The sequence below is a fragment of the Fistularia commersonii genome, chromosome 24 (assembly GCF_037954325.1).
Source record: "Fistularia commersonii isolate RoL2024-O1a breed Wild chromosome 24, RoL_Fcom_v1.0, whole genome shotgun sequence".
In the NCBI taxonomy this organism is placed as follows: Eukaryota; Metazoa; Chordata; class Actinopteri; order Syngnathiformes; family Fistulariidae; genus Fistularia; species Fistularia commersonii.
The window spans coordinates 5,898,868-5,917,190 of record NC_141307.1 but is presented as its reverse complement, the minus strand read 5'-3'; the positions used below and the strand labels follow the sequence as shown (position 1 = coordinate 5,917,190).

General features: G+C 48.4%; 1 protein-coding gene across 9 annotated transcripts in view; it reads right to left on the bottom strand.

The window, feature by feature from the left end:
* Positions 1 to 284: 284 nt before the first annotated feature.
* The window catches only part of LOC147219755 (triple functional domain protein), a 79,547-nt gene continuing 61,508 nt past the window's right edge, over positions 285 to 18,323 (bottom strand). For 2 of the 9 annotated variants that reach the window (XM_086171147.1, XM_086171153.1), the window contains 34 exons: positions 17,938 to 18,027; positions 17,760 to 17,852; positions 17,566 to 17,677; positions 17,284 to 17,474; positions 17,047 to 17,148; positions 16,025 to 16,054; positions 14,812 to 14,954; positions 14,556 to 14,655; positions 13,754 to 13,997; positions 13,564 to 13,671; positions 13,274 to 13,467; positions 13,010 to 13,180; positions 9,772 to 9,867; positions 9,257 to 9,405; positions 9,093 to 9,159; positions 8,884 to 8,987; positions 8,726 to 8,795; positions 8,533 to 8,622; positions 8,366 to 8,458; positions 8,174 to 8,224; positions 8,012 to 8,089; positions 7,716 to 7,907; positions 7,430 to 7,610; positions 7,096 to 7,359; positions 6,524 to 7,005; positions 5,597 to 5,844; positions 4,933 to 5,074; positions 4,827 to 4,854; positions 4,574 to 4,736; positions 3,937 to 4,058; positions 3,776 to 3,854; positions 3,488 to 3,688; positions 3,263 to 3,401; positions 285 to 889 (listed from right to left, as the gene is read on the bottom strand). In XM_086171147.1, coding sequence (XP_086027273.1) covers positions 350 to 889; positions 3,263 to 3,401; positions 3,488 to 3,688; positions 3,776 to 3,854; positions 3,937 to 4,058; positions 4,574 to 4,736; positions 4,827 to 4,854; positions 4,933 to 5,074; positions 5,597 to 5,844; positions 6,524 to 7,005; positions 7,096 to 7,359; positions 7,430 to 7,610; positions 7,716 to 7,907; positions 8,012 to 8,089; positions 8,174 to 8,224; positions 8,366 to 8,458; positions 8,533 to 8,622; positions 8,726 to 8,795; positions 8,884 to 8,987; positions 9,093 to 9,159; positions 9,257 to 9,405; positions 9,772 to 9,867; positions 13,010 to 13,180; positions 13,274 to 13,467; positions 13,564 to 13,671; positions 13,754 to 13,997; positions 14,556 to 14,655; positions 14,812 to 14,954; positions 16,025 to 16,054; positions 17,047 to 17,148; positions 17,284 to 17,474; positions 17,566 to 17,677; positions 17,760 to 17,852; positions 17,938 to 18,027 — 5,157 coding nt within the window. In that variant the 3' untranslated portion in view covers positions 285 to 349. Of the gene's footprint in view, positions 890 to 3,262; positions 3,402 to 3,487; positions 3,689 to 3,775; positions 3,855 to 3,936; positions 4,059 to 4,573; positions 4,737 to 4,826; positions 5,075 to 5,596; positions 5,845 to 6,523; positions 7,006 to 7,095; positions 7,360 to 7,429; positions 7,611 to 7,715; positions 7,908 to 8,011; positions 8,090 to 8,173; positions 8,225 to 8,365; positions 8,459 to 8,532; positions 8,623 to 8,725; positions 8,796 to 8,883; positions 8,988 to 9,092; positions 9,160 to 9,256; positions 9,406 to 9,771; positions 9,868 to 13,009; positions 13,468 to 13,563; positions 13,672 to 13,753; positions 13,998 to 14,555; positions 14,656 to 14,811; positions 14,955 to 16,024; positions 16,055 to 17,046; positions 17,149 to 17,283; positions 17,475 to 17,565; positions 17,678 to 17,759; positions 17,853 to 17,937; positions 18,028 to 18,323 lie in introns of all 9 variants that reach the window. The other 7 variants (XM_086171150.1, XM_086171148.1, XM_086171151.1 and 4 more) reach the window with 7 other exon arrangements.

Sequence of the window (18,323 nt, the reverse complement as noted above, 5' to 3'; positions counted from 1 at the left end):
ATACACACCCACACACATGCACAAACACATTATATATATATATATTTATATATATATATATATATATATATGAATTTTACATTGTGTCTACTTAATTACAAAATCTATTTCGAGTGGAAACCAGCAAGCAGCAGTAGACAATGGCATCCATTATTTCAAGGTGGATCTCGAGGGCCATGATTGTTTTGGCCTCAGCAGGTGTGAATATCATTTTATGAAATAGGACTTTTTTTTTTTGTTTTTTATCAACATTTTGTGAAAGAGGATGAGATCAGCATCTGAACTTTTCTTTTTTTGCATCCCAACCAGCAGCAGCTTGGCTCCAGAGGAACCTGCAGCGGGGGGAGCCTCAGACTCGCGGCTGCAGGCGACTGTGGATGAAGCTCCGTACTCCTCCGATGGGCCGGGCGTCCGTCTGGTGTTTCCTGCGGTCTATGAAAGAAATGAGGCGCGACGTATCCAGGCAGCCCTCGGTGGGGCCGCCCTGCAGCCACGGTTCCTGAAGGCAAAGCCCGGATTGAGGCCTCCTGCCGGGGTCGGTCCTCAGAAGCAGGCGGACGAAGTCCCGGGCCGCCTGGCTGACGCCCTGGAAGTAATCGCTGGGGAAGCTGAAGTCCAGCTGGCAGATGTTCAAGCACGTCTCCTCGGCGCTTTCGTCCAGGAAGGGGGAGGCTCCGCTCAGCAGCACGTAGGTCACCACGCCCAGGCTCCACATGTCGGAGGTCAGCGACACCGGCTCTCCCAGGACCAGCTCTGGGGGGGCGAACTCAGGACTACCCAGCAGGGGGTGGATGTAGTGCGTGCTGTTAAGCTGGACCGCATCGCCGAAATCCGTCAGTTTGACCGCGGGACGTCCGCCGGAGCCTTGGGCCACCAGCAGGTTCTCCGGCTGATAAACAGGGCAAAGAACAATCTCGGTTAGTTTTGTTCACAGACCGGTTCTCTCCTAAAACGGCAGGGGTTTTTTGTGCTGACGGACGGCCTCCTCTGCCGGACACGGGACTTTGGGGTTGTCAAGGAAGGGCATCTCATGGAAAACGTGTGCCAGAATTCATCGTGGAAATTTAATGTATAGACCGCGGGACAAAAAAGTGTTTTGTTCGGAAGGTCATGAGCCCAGGCGGAAAGGCTCGAGGCGGGAAGTCGCCTCGGCAGACATAGGAGTTAGGAAAGGTAGCAGAGCAAGGAGTCTGAAGCTAGATAAGATAAAACTATCCCCAGTGGAAACTGATTCAGGATGGGAATATAGAGGGACAACAGCGAAAAGGGAGATTTTTGGTGGCGACCCGGGAAGGAGTTGAGACAGGCGAGGATCTTCCAGGTTGCCGGGCAATTCAGCCAATGTGGTCCGGCGGCAGGTAGGAGGGTACTGAGACAGTGCAGAGGTGTTTGCAGAGAACAAGGAGACGGAGTTGGACAGGTTGGTGGAACAGAGAACCGTGACGCCAGGTTGTTCAGTCGGATCTCAGAGAGAGAGGACGCTTGTGAAAGAGTGGGATGGAAACGGGTGAGCACGCCGAGAAGAGAGCGCACCAGATGCAGTATTTGCTTTAAGAACATTTGTCAAGTAGCACAGAGGTAGCTGTGACAGCGTCGGCCAAGGAGGATGCGGGTGAGTCCTGACGGGAGCCGGTAACTTCGAGAGGATCTGACAGAGACCGTGTGAGGAAGTCTCGGGGTGTGACTGCATCTTCAGTTTGGGTGATTCGGGAGAGGAAAGAAAAGAGTCTGGGAGAGAGAAGGGACTCTGGATATTGGGAAGATGAGAAGAAAGGCTTGAGAGTTGGTTGTTGCAGAGAAGGACGGTGGATATACTGTGCGTCCAGGAGAAAAGGCAAGAGCAGGGGTCGGCAACCCGCGGCTCTTTCATCTTTACGCTGCGGCTCTGAGTGGCTTGGGAAAATAAATTATAAATATTTAATTGAAGTATATTTCATTGGTGTTATTTCCTTTTTTTAACTTTTAGTTCCAAGTTGGATGATTATTGTGATCTTGAAATATTAAATAGAATTTTATTTATTATTTTTCGCCGCTCAAAATAACGTCACGCTCGCGGAAGCCGGTATACCCGCCAGCCGGTAAAGTCCCGATTTGCAGATGCTGTGCGCAGAAGTTCAGGAGCAGAACCCTTAAACCAGGTAAAATAAATATTTATGAAGATATTTTGAAAATATTTATTTTTTATTGTTTTACTGACACAGTGATTTTTTTTTCCAGATTTATTTTTAAGATTCAGGTCAAGGCTCCGCTAAACGCTCTGAAAGCCCAAAGCTCAAAATGACTTCATTACATAAATAGAATTTAATTTTCTCTGTAATACTTTGTGAATTTCAGAAGCAACACACTACACACTTGTTTATACAAAGTGTAAAGGTAATAAAAAGCAATATATACGGTGGTACCTTTATTTTAGACTTCAAAAAGCAATTGTGTTTTCTTTTCCGAGGAAACCGGGTCTGAATGGCTCTTTGGGTGTTACGGGTTGCCGACCCCTGGGCTGGAAGCTTAGATGCAGGCTTTATGTTGGATTGACTGAAAAAGAAACTGAACAGGAGCCAGAAGGATGCAGCCGCCAGGCGTCAGGTGTGACGTGAGAGCGGGCGAACATGGATGAACGTGGCTGTCGTGCACGCTCGCCTTTTCGGAAAGGAAAGGTAGCGGGATGGGTTGGTTTGAAGCTGTTCGATGAGGGTGTTGAGGGGAAGAAAGGAGGAATAGTTCTACTACCTCAGGAAGCAACAAGACTAGCATCATCTATCTCAACCTTCAAGAAACAGGTAAAAACTTTTCTCTTTCAGGACTTTTTACTGCGCTGATGCCCCAGATCAGGTTAGGCACCAAGTTAGGCTATGCAGTGTGTGTGTGTGTGTACGTTTGTGTATGTCTTTGTCAAAAAAACAAACAAAAAAAAAAAAAAAAAACTCACTAACCCCAGCTTACTGTTCTGTATATTTCCTGTGCATCTTGTATTTGCGAGTGATATTTGCAGTCCCTATGTCCTCTATTGTAAGTCGCTTTGGATAAAAGCGTCTGCCAAATGTAATGTAATGTAATGTAAAAGAAAAATAGAGCGGGAGGAGTTTATGAGGCACATTCTGGAGGTGAAAAGAGTCTGAATGTTGTGCGAGGTCAGGCTCCACAGCAGGTCAGGGTGAGAAGGGAGAGAGTTGGTGGCGGTAATTCTGGACTGGATTGTTCAACGGCACGCCTGAGGAATGGAGAACTGCGGTAACGAATCTCGGTCGGGCTCCGAAACACTTACTTTTACGTCCAGATGAACAATTCTGCAGTTGTGCAGGTAGTGTAAAGCTTCTAAAACATCCCTCAAGTAATGGGCCACCTTGTCTTCCGTCAGATTCCCCCAGCTTATGATGTAGTCCAGCAGACGCCCTTGGTCAGCCCTGTCTCACACACATACGGAACGTGAAGGACTGCAGAGGTGAGGCGATGAGCTCGCTTGGAAAAGAAAAAAAAAGGCTCCACTCACATCTCCAGGACCAGGATGTAGCTGCTGGGGGTTTCGTAGGTGTCTATCAGGCTCATTATGTGCGGATGCTGGAGCCTCTGGAGCAGGTTGAGCTCCTGTGTGACTCGATCCCTCCTCATCAGCTTCTTGTTCACGTGTTTGACCGCCACGGTGCGTTTGGTGCCGCGGTGGTCGCAACGCTTGACGACGGAGAAACGACCCCTGCGAGAAGAGCGGGGTCGCTTTTAAGGCGAATCGTTAACGATTGTAGCCGATCGCTCGCAAATTTCCCCGCATCGTGCCGTTTACCTGCCCAGTTCGACCACCTCCGTGTAGTGAGAGTCGAAGTTCTCTTTCCAGCTCACTCTCATCCCGTCGGTGGACACGGCTGAGGAACGCCACAGACGGTTAAAGAGCTGTCGCTCGGTAACGGACTCGAGTAGCGGAAGATCGGGGATTTTCCCTCTCACCCAACACTCGGAGGCTCGCCGACGACGCAACGCTGCCCAGGTCGTTGGCGGCGACGCAAGTATAAACCCCGTCGTCCTCCGACTCCACGCCTATTATCCGCAGCGTCGCCTCGCCGGTGTCGCTGAAAAGAGGGCGACAACGGAACTTTAATGCCCTTTCTGGACTCGACAACTCGCGCGACTCGTTTTTTTTTTTTTTTTTTTTTTGAACATTTATTAGAACAGGTTCCTTAACAGTCATACACATTCTAACAAAACCTCATAACAAGATATACAATAATCTTTATAGGTCACTTATTTCCTCAATAGCAAGTGAAAAATAAAATAAAACCAAAAAACAGAGAAAAAAAAAAAAAAACGCGTCGCGCAAGTTTTTTTCTTTCTTTTTTTTTTTTTTTTAACATTTATTAGAACAGGTTCCTTAACAGAGTCATACACATTCTAACAAAACCTCATAACAAGATATATATTATACAATAATCTTTATAGGTCACTTATTTCCTCAATAGCAAGTGAAAAATAAAATAAAACTAAAAAAAAACAAAAAAAAAAAAAAAAAAAAAAAACACAAACACAAAGAAAAGCATCTAACTAAGTCAAATAGAGCGTTTTTTTTTTTTTTTCGTTTTGTCGGTACCTGTAGGCGATGCTGAAGTGGCCGTTGTTGGTGAGGATGCTCTGGCTGGGGCCCCTCCAGGTGACCGTGGCTCGAGGTCGACCGCACACTTTGCACCGGAGGGTGACGCTCTCGCCGTTGTCGCACGTCACATCGCTCAGAGGGACGAGGAACTCTGGAGGGACTTCGGGGGAAGCAGAAAAGATCGTCTTCAAACCAACAACCGGCTGAACCGCGGACGTATGAACGGTCACGGCCGTGCAGAGAAACTTACCATCGTAGATGTAGTTCGGATTTAGAAGCTGCAAAGAGAGGAAGAATTTGACGTGAAGCCACGAAAGCTGGCGCTGACGTTCCCGGATAGTTTTTGACAAACTCACCTTTACAGAAACCTTATTGGCGAGGCCGTCTCTGGACTTTCTGTAACCGTTTTCCAGCTTGGTCTCCTTCTTTGCCTCTTTCTCCTTTTTCTCGGACTTTTTACGGATGCGCAAGGTCGTATGCCAGGACGATGACTTCCTACTGGCACACAGAAAAATCGAAAAAAAAAAAATTCATTCAGGTAATAAAAGGGGCTTTCGAAATCAGTGTGAAGTTTAACAAACGGTGGATCGGCGCTTTGGTCTAAATGCTCTAAAACTGCAGTCAAAACAATGAATATTACCGTAATTTCCGGACTATAGGCTGCTACCTTTTTTGGGGGGGACTTTTCTTATTATTATTTTTCATCAGCCGGGTTACAGGCACTGTTTTGAAAATAATAAATAAATAAACAAACAAACAAATAAATAAATAAATTTAAAAAAAAGCATTTCCAGTACGTATTTGTGGATGCTACCGGTACGTATGTCATTAAAAATAAAAATAAAAATTCTCGTGATTAAATATCGCATGTTACAACATGAACACCTGCGGCTTGTAGACGGCCTAAAAATGTACACATATATCTATTCTGCTATTTTTCGCCGGTGCGGCTTATATTCAGGCGCGCTCAATAGTCCAGAAATGACAGTACATTTGGTGAAGTTTTCCCAAAGCCCTTACTTGACCGATCCCTCGGTGCAGTCCGTGACGACGGCCGAGGTGTGTCCGAGCACGAACCCGGGGATCCAGCCCTCGGCGGCGGGGCCCTGCTCGGTGGCGGCTCTGAAGACCAGGAACATGTTCTGCTGATTGCTGGCCAAGATCTGGACCACCTCACCCTGAATGACGCTGATCTCATCCTCCTTCACGGCCATGTAGTCCTGGGTCACCAACATGGTGGATACGCTACTGCTGCTGCTACTTTCACTCTGCGTCACACGGAGAAAAAAAAACGACGGGGGGGAGACGATGAGTGCGGCGTCAATCGTGGGACGGCGTCAACTTGTCATACGAGCGAAGAAGTGGAAAGCGAGAGCGGATGAAGAAAAGTGTTTACTTTCCGCGTGGCGCAATCTTCAGAAGAAAACGAGACAAAGTCGAAAGGACTAAGCACGAGGTCATAGTCTTCTTGGAAAAAAAAAAAAAAAAAGGCGGAGAAAGGCATGGATAGTATCCTTTACGCTCGAGGAGGAACACTGGATTAAATGAGAGGGCCGCCCCGCTACGTTTGTAGATGGACTACAAACGTCGGAGGTTAGTTGCGGGAACGGTACATTTCGGGAGGCGAGGGACGGCCGAGAGCGAGTGTTAGTAAAAGCGCTGTTAGAGTCAAGAAATCAAGAGACAGCCTGGACAGGGAGTCGCACAGAAGTGAGCCCGATGCGGCAGAGGTTTCAAACTGGAGATGCTGCCAGAGACGGCGTCGCCGGAGATCGTCTGAGCAAGACAAGATGACGCTGGAGGGCGGTGAAAGTTGTCAGAGATGCGAAGTAGTGGACAGATTAGTAGCGCTGGCGGCAGCAAGACAGGAAATGGACAGGAAATACCCGGCCCGCCTCCGCCGCGGTGTTAGTCGGAGCGGCGCCGGGCAGCGGGGTGTGGTCTTACCCCGTTGCTCTGGGTGGACTGGATGGACTGCTCGCTGGCCGACGAGCAGGTACTCATCCTGTCGGCCTCCTTGCTGTGCGTGGAGTGTCTGTGGGACTGATTCTGACTGCCGGAGCCAGTCTGGATCTGGTTTGAATTCTGACGGACCGGACTCTCTCCCGGGTCTCCTGGAAATGTGAAAGACCCGGGGCGGCTGGCCGGAGAGCCCGGCATCGAGGTCCAAAAGCCAGACCCAGACTTCTGACCGGGGCTGGGAGGGGGAGGTGGGAGGTCCTTGCCAAAGGCGGGAGTGGCCATCGGGGAGGCCATGGGGGACACGGCTCCGGGCCGCGGTTTGGACGTGGGTGCGGAGGGCAATGGCCCAACGGTGGCACGGGGAATAGGGGTCTGTGCCTGGTCCTCGGGGGTCTGGTTTGGGCGCTTGCCCTGCGGGCTACCCCCTGGAGGGAGCAGCGGGGGAGGGACAAGACGAGGGGATGAACCTAGATCACAAGCGAGCAAAACTCACAGCTCAGTCACATCTCTCATTTTTCTACCGAGGGAGCGCATCGTCGTGGCACCGGGACTCTTACCGGTCATCTTGTTGGGGCCGTCGGGGTCGGCCCCGGGGTGGTGGCGCAGGGGTTGCGGCAGACGGGAAGGCTGGGGGATCCGGGACGGCCGACGGGAGCCGCCCTGAGGGGCGGCGGGGACGGAGCTACCCTGAGAACTTCCAGCTCCGGCGCCGGGTGCACTAGACCCGCTACTGCTTCCGCCCGGAGCTCCCGGGCCGGGCGCGCAGGACCCGCCGCTCGCCCCGACGTGGTTCCTCTGGTACTCGATCGGTGACGTCAGAGCTGAGAGGAAGAAGAGTAAGGTTAAGATTTAAATTGGTCCTTCAGGAGAAGGCTCTCGTTTATGGCCTACCGTTGAGGAAGTTGCGTTGACTCTCCAATATCTGGCTGATCTGAAGAGTCCAGACCTCACGCACTCCCGGGTGGGAGGAGTGAAGCACGAAGGACTCCGCGGTGACGTTCGCCGACCGAGAAGTAAGGATGAACTTGCACGGATCCCCTTCGACGTTCTCCTCCAGACCCAGACTGCTGACCTGAAGGAGTTTTAAACGTCACATCCAATTCCTTCTATGAAAACTCGGTACGACGACGGAGCAACGCGTCCAAACACTCGACGGGTTTCCCCTTCTATCGCTTACCTTGATGCTGTTCTTATACAGGAAGCCAGGCAGCGAAAAGCCCTTCTTCTTGTCCAGGGGCTCGCTGAAGATGACCAGCTGCTCAAAGAGGAAAACTCTCCTCTCTTTCATCCGGCCCAGCAGGCTGCTCTCTGGGTCGGACACCATGAACGTGTCCTGCAGCAAAAGGCGACCCTGGGCTACAATTTTCCCCTGTACATCGGGAGCGAGACGTATGAGAGGAGACGGGCTGATAAAATCGGGGTTGTCAGAAAACAAGCTGTCGCGTTCCTGTCAAATTCAAAGCGTTATCTTACGTCAAATCCCTGGAGCCGGCCAACATTCATCATATCGTTGCACCTCTTTGGCACAATGCACATGACCTCCACCGCCTTCTGCAAGAGTCACATTTCCAAAGGGTTCGAGGAAATGATCCAAATACTGTTGCGCAGAGTTTTGAAAGCGTGTTATGCGTTTACCTCTAACTCCACCCACTCCAGCCCGGCTTTTTTAGAATGCTTCAGGAAATCCTACAGCGACAAAATGGACACAAACGTAGCATCTCAACTCAACTCTTTTGGGAAACCGCGAATACGGAGTCGGACATTAAGAGACTGAAAACACGTCGAGGTTACGGCGTCCCCCCCCCCGCTGATCCGACGCGGACCCACCTTAAGCAGCAGTTGATACTTCATGATCCTCTGGACCGGTTTTATGAGCAAGTCTGTGATCTGCAGTCTGTGGCTCAGCCGCTGCTTCAGGTCCTGGAAGGGGCGCAAGGTCAAAGGTCACTGAGAGAAACCTGCACAGATCTGACTTCCCTTGGACGACGACGTACCTCGAAGTAGGTGTCAATGTACTCGGAGACGATGTGCTCGGATTTGGGCTTGTTTTGGCAATAAACCACGTACATGTTTAGCCGTCGCTCCTACGCGCACACACACACACACACACACACGAAAGACAGATGCAACGCCGCCAAAGGCATCTGAAAGTGTACCCGAGGGGAGCGCATTTCTTTCAAGGCTTACCTGCTTGAGAAAGAGCGGTCCCAGTCTGTCAGGGTCCTCTAAGCATTTCTCCAACTCCCCGAGGAAGAAACTGGAGAGCGGAGAGAGAGCGAGAGAAGGGGTGAGCGAGCCGTTGCCGGGGATCCGACGGAACGAACCTGTGTTGTTTCTCGTCGTACTCTTTATGCCAGTCGTAGATTTGGTGGATGTTGCCGAACACAATTTTATCTTTCCCCTTCATGTCGTCAGGGACGCCCTCCTCCTTCATCCTGCTCATGTAGCCCTGAGGATGGATGGGTGTAAAATTTCAGCGGAGCGACGGCTTCCTGCGTGAAAGTTTAGCAAAACTTTCAAGCGTCCTTCATTCGGTACACGCGCTTCTTCTCACCTCCACGACCAGGCCGAGGTCCCTCACGTAATCTCTCTCCGTCTCCACCAACTCCAGCAGAATGTTACTTCAACGACAAAAGGGGCGGACGCTTAACTAAAATCCGCGCGATCGCAATAAATCGGCGCGTGCGCCCGAGGGGGAGGTGAAGGAAGCTCACTCACTGTCTTTTTTGGAGGACGCCGGATCTCCGTTCATCCATCTCCTCGATGGGGGAGGAGGAGGAAAGGAGCGAGTTGTCGGAAGGGTTGAGGGAAGGAGAGCTGCTGTCTCCTTGTTCGACTGACAGCGAGCTGGGGCGGTCCTCCAGAGCCTGCGCCGGAGACAAACACGAGGCGTTAAGGTCCGCGGGTCGCTGTGGCAACCGCTGAGGCTCTTCGGTGTTGATGATGTACTCGCGCGACAACGCAAGAACCCGGATTTGTCTCGTCGTTTTCTCTCGGCCGGCCTGATTATATACGTGGAAGCAAATCCGTCCAAATAAAGAGTTCTGTATAAGCGGGCGCACGTCTCGTTGACGGTAGTTACAGTCGTTTGATGTGGATACATCGAAACTCGACTTGTTTCTTCCAAAATCATCGTAATTTTCTCCCCGAGTTCGAGGACCGCCAGGGACAGGAAGAGAATCCTGAGATGTGATCCTTTCAACTCCTCCGTTTTATTTCCCCGTGCTTCCTACCATCTTGCTTTTGACCAGCTCCTCGATGGCGCTCACCAACTCCGCAGCGCTCGGCGTCTCCGAACTGGACGGACGGACGGACAGACGAGAAGAGGTCTGCGTAAGGAGACAAAAACACCCGTGAGAGCCTGATAACTTACGTCGTCGAGTAGATTATTCTGATCTGCGGCTATAAAGTCCATAACTTCGTTCGGCGTTGAAAACAGCGCATTCTATAAACTTCTTTTTAAATGGATTTTATGTCCACCACATGCCTTTTTTACAAAAGCGACAACAGAAATGTGATTTTCTGAGCACGTCTTTTCCAACTCTCGTGTTTGCTATCACGATCCCGCCACTGGTTTGCTCCTGAGAACGTCTGATACTGAAATGAATAGCAATCTCCGGCTAAAATTTTGAGGATGATGAACAGAGAGAAGCACAAAATAAAAGCATAATTGAGTGCTTCATGTGACTTGGATAGAAATTAGACATTACAAATGCATCTGGTGGACACAGATGCTGAAACGGACATTTCCTCATCTCTACCGTTCAATCTAATAATCTCATGGTTCGATTCGGCATCAATGCATTCTGCTGGACTTTTCCGACTTACTTGCAAAATGGATGGCAAAATCAAATGGCTAAAATTACAGTACATACTAAGTATCATGACGCACTACTAGGAATAAAAAATGAAAAACTGACACCGAGCTGATTATTCAAGTGTCATAATATTGAAATAAATCCAACATCTGTAGCTATTTGCCCCCCCATAGTCACAGAATCTCTGCCTCTGTGCACCACGGCTTTTGGTGGAACTTTTGGAAGCCAAAAAAAGATACAAAACACACAAAGAAATTTAAAGATGATCTTGTATCACTGGATTATTGTTACTTTGTTTGCACTTACTATAACATCTGATATCTGCTGTCATATAAGAAATGATAGCATCTTGTCAATGACAATGGTCTTCATGAAACTGATTGATGATGGATTAAATTCAATTCAATTTGAGTGAGCAATGACCGTTAAATGTCCAATGTCTTCTTCAAAAATGTTTGCACTTTTCAAACCCCTGTTTTAGGTCTTTGCGGTCAATAAAGTCATGGCAAAAATGAACCGGAGACGTTTCATGAAGTTTAGCTGAATGGTCGATAAAGAGGTAAAAAGGTGAGACTGAGAGTTCGGTGAATAATGTGGAACAAAAAAAATAAATTAAAAAAAAAAAAAAAAATCAAAAAAAAATGGGGAAAATGTGGAAATGAAAAAAAAAAACAAAAAAAAAACTACAGAGAGAAAAAGTTGTTTTTTTTTCTATTTAATGAGGTGATGAAGAAAGGATGCCAACAGCGTGACGATGAGAGAGTTATGTGTGTTTATATAGATATATATATAGATGCAGATGTATATAGTTCAGGAGACTCTCACCCTTGCTGTGCTGTGCTTCAAGACTTTCCCCAATTGGGTTTTCTGGGTGAGGCTGTGTGCGCTTCTGGCCTCGCCAGCGTTTAGAGATGCCAATTACTTGCATGGGTTATGAGGTTAAACGCACAAAGTGTAAAAGGGAGATGAGAACGAGCGGGCACGGGGGTTGGAGAGCGGGTGGTGGTGGTGGTGGTGGGGGGGGGGGGGGTCGGGGATGACGAGAACAAGGACGGGAAAGGGTAGGGGATGGGGGGCTTTCCAAATGTGGGCCGCGCCATTTCTAGGCTCTCGCCTTCGCGTTTTGATGGACGCCTGTTATTTTCAAAGGGGGAAAACTTACAACGCCCTCATCCTCCTTTTTACACGGGAACACGCAGAAAATAAACTCCCCGTGTGGCCGAGGGTGTCGCGAAATGTGCTGCGAAATTTACAGACGTTGGTGCAAGTGACGCGTGAAAAAAAAAACAAAAAACAAAACAAACAACCTCTGATGCCCTCAAGTTACAGCGCTTTCACGTGCATCCTCTCTATCTACATCGTCCTTAAAAGTCCAGGGCGAGACGCCGGACCACAGCTGTGCGGTGGAGAAAAGGGGTAGAAAATAAAAGTCCGACCGACTACGTTAAAGATGGGAGAGAAAGTCCTATTCTTATAATACGACATCTAAGGGTGTCATTCTGGGGGGGAAAAAAAAAAAGGATTTGGAGAAGTTTGATCTAAAGGAAGGGGAGGGGACGTTATTCTTAAGAGCTGAAGAGTGCAAAGAGGGGGCTTGAAAAGAGAAACCCGACTGAGGGAAGAGACAGAGGGGGAGAGAGTAGGGCATTTTCAAATGGAGAGGTATGGAAACTGAGACAAAGCAAAGACAGGACATAAATCAAGGTAATGCTACAGCATGGCAAACAGTAAACAATACGACCAGGAAACAAAACAAAAAAAGAGAAACAGAAATTAGTGTCAGAGGAGTCGCCGCTTTAGTCGAGGAGGAGACGCGGACTGCCTGAAACTGTTCTTATCCTATTGCTTTAGGAGGAGAGAGGGGAGAATATGATGCAACATGCCAAGATAAAATGTTAATGCAGAACAGAAACCGAGGAGTCGCTCCAAAACTGTTGGGAGGTGTCCCTTTTGTGCCTAAAAAGGTCTGAAGGCAAAAAAAAACGCAACCTTGACAAACCAAAAATCGTGACAGCAATGACGGGACAAACGTGCGTAGGAACTTAATTCTCAATCAAAGGCATAAATTAAGAGTTTGGCTTATTTAAAAGGACCTCACGGCAGAATCATCCGATGCGATATCGGTGACCCTATCCGGATATGACAAATCGGATGACGTTTGGAATTCCGGTGTGTCATCGAGACATTTTTCGCGCCTTGGTAATCGGTCCGTGTCGTCCTGGGTTTTTCAGGCTTGCGAGGGGAACCCTGTTTCCATTTTGCGCTCTAATTTCAACGCACCCACTTTGTGATTGTGCTCCGAACTATTGCAGCTACATGATGTCTATTTCTTGTATGGGAAAAATAAAATGAGAAAATAAATTCTCCAATGTAAAAGTGCAGGAATAACAGAAATGTGCGCTTGCTTACAAGATCCTTAGGTGAAGTTGTCACTTCCCCAAAAAATAGCAGACACAACAGGTTTTGTGGCCCGACAACCAATAGCGGTGGCAAGTGCCGACATTTTCTGGACCGGTTCTGCAGCACACCCCGAAACACTCGGCCCAAAGAGATTTTATTTTATTTTTTTTTTAAATTCATGCTTATGTTCGCTCGCTTAATCATCGTCCCCGTCAGTCCGCCCCTCCCGGTCGGAGGCCCTCAAAGTCCTTACCTTGTCATCCTGCGAGTCGGGCTGCAGCAGGCTGTGCTGCTGGATGGCCATGGGCGGAGGGAGCGGCACGGAGTCGGCGCCCTCCTCGCCCTCCTCCTCGCCGCAGCTCTGCATGCCCGAAGAACTGGACTTGGACAGGGTGCCGCTCGACAGGCCTTCGTTACGAACCCTCTGCGAGACACAAAGCGGAGCGAGACGTTCAATGCGCGGCTCTACACGGAGCCGCCCGGGATCCGCGGTGAGGTCGTGGGATCGTGCATGCACCTCCTCCACAGTCTCGTCTTGAGGTGTGGCGGCACTGTCGTCCGAGTCTTTCTGGGATCCCATCGTAATCTCCCCGCTCTTCCTCACCTCGCGACTCTTCTTGTGCTTGTGGGCCAGTTTCTTAACGTGGCCGTCCGCCTTGCCGCTGCTGAGCCGGCGTACCGGGCTGGTGAGCCACTTTCGCAGAGTATTGCCTGGAAGGGGGAAACGGCAAACACGGGTTCACCGGCCAAATCTGACGATCGCGGACGGAGAACCCGCCGCATTTCACCGCGTGAAGTAAAACCCACCTGGTCGCTTGGGGCCCGGGGAGGTGTGGGAGCCCATGCCGTGGCCCGGCTGAAGCGTCGCAGACGACCCCGGCATGATGGAGTCATTGCTGCACACCGACAGCGTGTCTGGAAAGCGGGTGGATATCACGGGTCAGAGTACCCGCGTAGACCGACGCCGTCTTCCGCGATAACGCCGTTGAACTCTCACCTTTGTGGTTGAAGATGCCCTCCATCTCCATGGATGACCGAGAGTGGGCGATGCAGAGCATGGAGCAGGGCACCAGGCCCTCCTGGGTGGGCGATCGGTCCGTGGTCCTCACCAGGCACCAGTCCGGCTTGTCGTGGCAGCGCTCCAGGACCTCCACCGTCTGGCCGCGACGCACCGTCAGCTCGTTGCTGTTGCTGGCCATGAAGTCGTGGATGACCACGGTCAGCTCGCAGCCGCCGGAGAGCTGACAAGAGACCGATCGGACGAGATGATCAAAATCGTACCGTCGTCATTTATCGGGATTTAGAGATGTAGTGGCTCCTCCTCGGAAAAAAGGGACAACTTTGCTCAAGGTGTTGCTCTTCTCTAAAGGTGCAAAGGTTGAGTCACTCTTTGTGACACAATTCACCCTTCAATTTATTTGTTTTACATTTTTTTTCCCCTTAACAGTTAGATATTTTGGGATAAAACCACCCTTAGTGTTCTAGGTTAAACCTAACGTTAAAATAAGTAACACCATCACTAACGTTGGGTATATTTTACCCAATACAATATCCTGGATAAAACACAGTTTTCATCAATTTATAGATGTTCAGATGGGAGAAGGGAAACAAACATACGATGAATAACATCGGTGAGCAGCCTGAAGCTTCCCAAGGACCCATAAAACTCAATGGCAACTCACATGACAAGAATTGTGTGGGTGAAAATCACCCGACGTCAGTGTTCTAACAACACTGTCAGGTCTAAAAACAACCGAACCCTCTGAGATCCGTCCCTTCCGGCCGGGACCGCGTCTCACCTTGTCGCTGTCCAGCGTGTTCTGCGAGGTCCGGGAAGCCAGAGATATGGTATCTGGCTGGCTGCTGCCTTCACCCTGACTATCGAGGTCCTCTCCATCCCTGAGGAAAGGACGACGATTGATTCACGATAGGGTCATGGAAGCGTCGGGAAACATTTGGACAAGAGGTTTGATGAACCTCGTGTTTGATTGCCTGTGCGAACCGCATACACAAGGGAACAGAGTTCTTTTTAATGCAAAATTGTTGCGCGCTCACCTTCGGCCCTTGTGGTGCTTGGCTGTTGTCGCTTTGGGGATGTGAATGGGCTCCTTTAGAGCCCCTCGAAGGTGAATAGTGCGTTCCTGGATAACCTCTCTGATGTGCTTGATCCAGTCCTGCTTGTTCTCAATACTAGAGGCCTGTTGTTTTCAGGGATGGAGAAGTTTAAGGGGTCAAAGGTTAGTGTTGTCTGAAAATGAACATTTGTTGGAATTCTTGTTTCACTCTTGTCACCCTAACCCATAAATTCACACAAGTCTGAATTTAACATCTTGTCATGGCTCAACAGTGGCTTCAGTGTCAACGCGATGGACTCCCAGACCCTCCCAGAGACAACAATCTTCTTCGGCAAGAAGAAGAATGTGATTAAAATATCAGTGGCGTTAAATTTCGTCTGCAATTCATCTGCTCTGAAATCTTCCGTCAACCATCACTTGTGCTACCGGAAAAGTCCGAAAGGTTCCCATCGCTAATTGATTTATTTCAGGAATTTCAACTTGTTTCTTCACTAAATGAACACATACATATTCTGTCGAATTATTTCAGCTCGCAACTCTCTATGACAGAGCAAAAATGTAATGCCAGCAGAGCTCAAATGTCACCTTCTATGTCAACTTGACTGTGTATTCATCGCTTGATACCAAATATTTTAACAGTAATTATTTAAAGTTTATCATCTGCTAACATTTCATTGGTATTAGTTGCAGCTGACCGAAAGGTTGAAAAGGTTTCCTATTGGTTTAAACTACCTGCTGTGACAATGACTTTCTGCAAATCATGAGTACGTTTGACATTTACTTGTTACAAAATATTCATATAAACATTATACAACGCCAAATAATAAAAATAATAACAATAACAATAACAATAATAATAATAATAACAGTTTAACCTCTTCTTTACGCTAATATTAGCAAGTTGGAATTTGATTTATGCAGACCAGTAATACCCTCAACAGCTTAGGTGATACTTTTTTTTTTTTCAACAAATGAAAACAATAGATGTTGTTTTGACCTCAAATTTGTGGTGTTCAAATAGCAAATAAGACTCAAATTTGTGGATAGGTGTGAGAATCAATGTCCTAATATGATACGAAATGTTACATCTGCCGCTGTGATAAATGACGGCGGGGATGAGGAGCACAAAGAGTTTCTGTTTCAGACTTGTGAGAACTTGCTGAGGGCTGTGTTGTGGGATATTTTGTACTCACCATTGCTCCGTGTTTGGATCCCTGACTTAGCTTTAAATTTGAAATATGAAATAGAGAATTTCACTGGTTTGGTCTTAGAAGACATACAAGTACATTGTTTATGCTGACAAAATGGACTGACACGATAAAAACACACAACACTAATGATCTGCCTCAACGCCGAAGCCCAAATCTACGTGAAGCAGACTGAAATGGATAGTGTGTGTGTGTGTGTGTGTGTGAGAGAGAACACCAGTAGTTAGTAATGACACTCATTTAAGCTGCATATATCACATGACTGTTTCTCTGTTAGTTAGCGGATATCTTTGGGATTTTGGCTTCACGCTGTTCTGACGTCTGACACAAATTTGAATTTGAGCGCGACAATGAAACAACAAAACACATCTCAAACGTTGACGCTTAGAAACACAAATCACTCGCTATCGTGGCGTTATTTGTGAGCTTTGTCGAATCGCCTGCGCGGCACAAAGGTGATCGCGCATGTTTCGAACGCTGAGTACGTGTCAGTTGTGGGTTTGTGGAAGCATGCCGGCCTACAGAGAGCTTTAGAGATACAAACATCCGCAGAAAACACAGCCCCAGAGATACAGATGTGCCTGAGTGTGTTAACGGACAGAGCAAAGCGGGATTTTAAAGGCTGACGGCGAGGATACACAAAAAAAAAGAGGAAAACCGAGGAGGAAGGAATGACACCAACAGAAAGGGTTCTTTGCCCGCTTGGAAGCTGCTCATGCAATCAAACCAGGTATTGGAGTCAAAGGACTGATTAAAATGCTTAAACAGAAGGTAAAAGAAAGAGGAGAAATCTGGGTTAGTCAGATATCAGGACGCTAAGATTCGATAGCCTTTTAAAAAAAGAAAAAAGTACGTATCGAAGTTTGATGCTGAGTGGTATGAAAAGGAAGAAGTATGAAACTCAGTGGGAAAATTGATATTTGTGACGCAAAGTTTTGAAAACTCATTTCGGTTCAACATTACAGGGGATTTTTTCGACACGGCAGATGTGAAGAAAAGAATGTTACCTTGAGCACGATCTTGTTATCTGACGTCGGAGTGCGACCCACCCAGAGAGCAAACTTACAGGGGTCTCCTTCCACATGCTCCGTCACCCCTAATTCTGAGGTCTGGGGGTTCAGAGAGGGAGGAAAAAAAAAAAAAAACGTGAGGAAGCCGACCGCAATCGCGGTATGGAATTATTTCTCCAAAGAACCCCGAAAACACACGTTAGACATGTCAGGAAAAAAAAAAAAGGGACATACAAAGAGTTTGCTCTTGTAGATGTATTTGCTTCTGCCGTTTGAATCCTTGACCTCCTTGCTGAAGACGAGAGACATTTCGAACAGGAAGAGGTGGCGCTCTCGACCTTTCCGGATCAGGGTCTTGGGATCCCAAACCTGGAAGGACTCTTGGAGGATGAGCTCGCCCTGGGACTCGATGTTCTCGTCGAAACCTGACGGAAGGAGGGAGGGTTTCCGGAAAATACCGCTTAGCGACGCGTCGCGAGGATCCACGTGAGATCGCTGCGGTTTGACATTAATCACCTTCCAGCATCGAAAGATGCATGGCATCGTTGGCTTTCTTGGGAACGCTGAGCATCACCTCCAGGCCGTCCTTGATCTCGCCTTTGCCCTCTTCGCAGCACGTCAGCAGCTCCTAAAAAAAAAAAAAAGCGCACGAACACGGTGAAAACAATTCAACGCGGAGCCGCCGAGCCACCCGTGCGCGGCGGCTTTACCTTTAGCAGGAGCTGATACTTGGTGATTCTCTGCACGGGCTTGATCAGGTAAGACGAGATGGAGTTCGCCAGACGGTGACGCTGTTGGATTTCCTGTGAACACCCGCAGAGAGACCTTCAGCGCGCATGCACGACAACAAAACCCACGCGGTTTTTTGCAAGGACGGGTTTCACTGACGTCAAAGTAGTTGCCAGCGTGCTCCAGGATGAGCTGAGTGGAGTCGGGTTTGTTCTTGCAGTAGTTAACGTACATCTGGAACTTGTCGGCCTTAAAAAAAAAAAAAAACAAATGATCGATTACGAGAGGATAGTTCAGAGTCTTCGCAATTTACTACCGGATTGACCGACCCCTCGACGATCACTACAACCCGGGAATTTGGTTCTCTGGGGGTGACGTGTCGTGGATTGCGCTAATTCCACAAGTCGTCCATTGCAAACACAAAGATGTTTGCTAATTCTCGAGTCAGTTGCTATTTTGCATTAAAGGACACGCGATTAAAACACACGGCGGTTTGTTGGTAAAGAACTTTGTTTGACCGAAAGTGCAGCGGTGTTTGCCTCCTG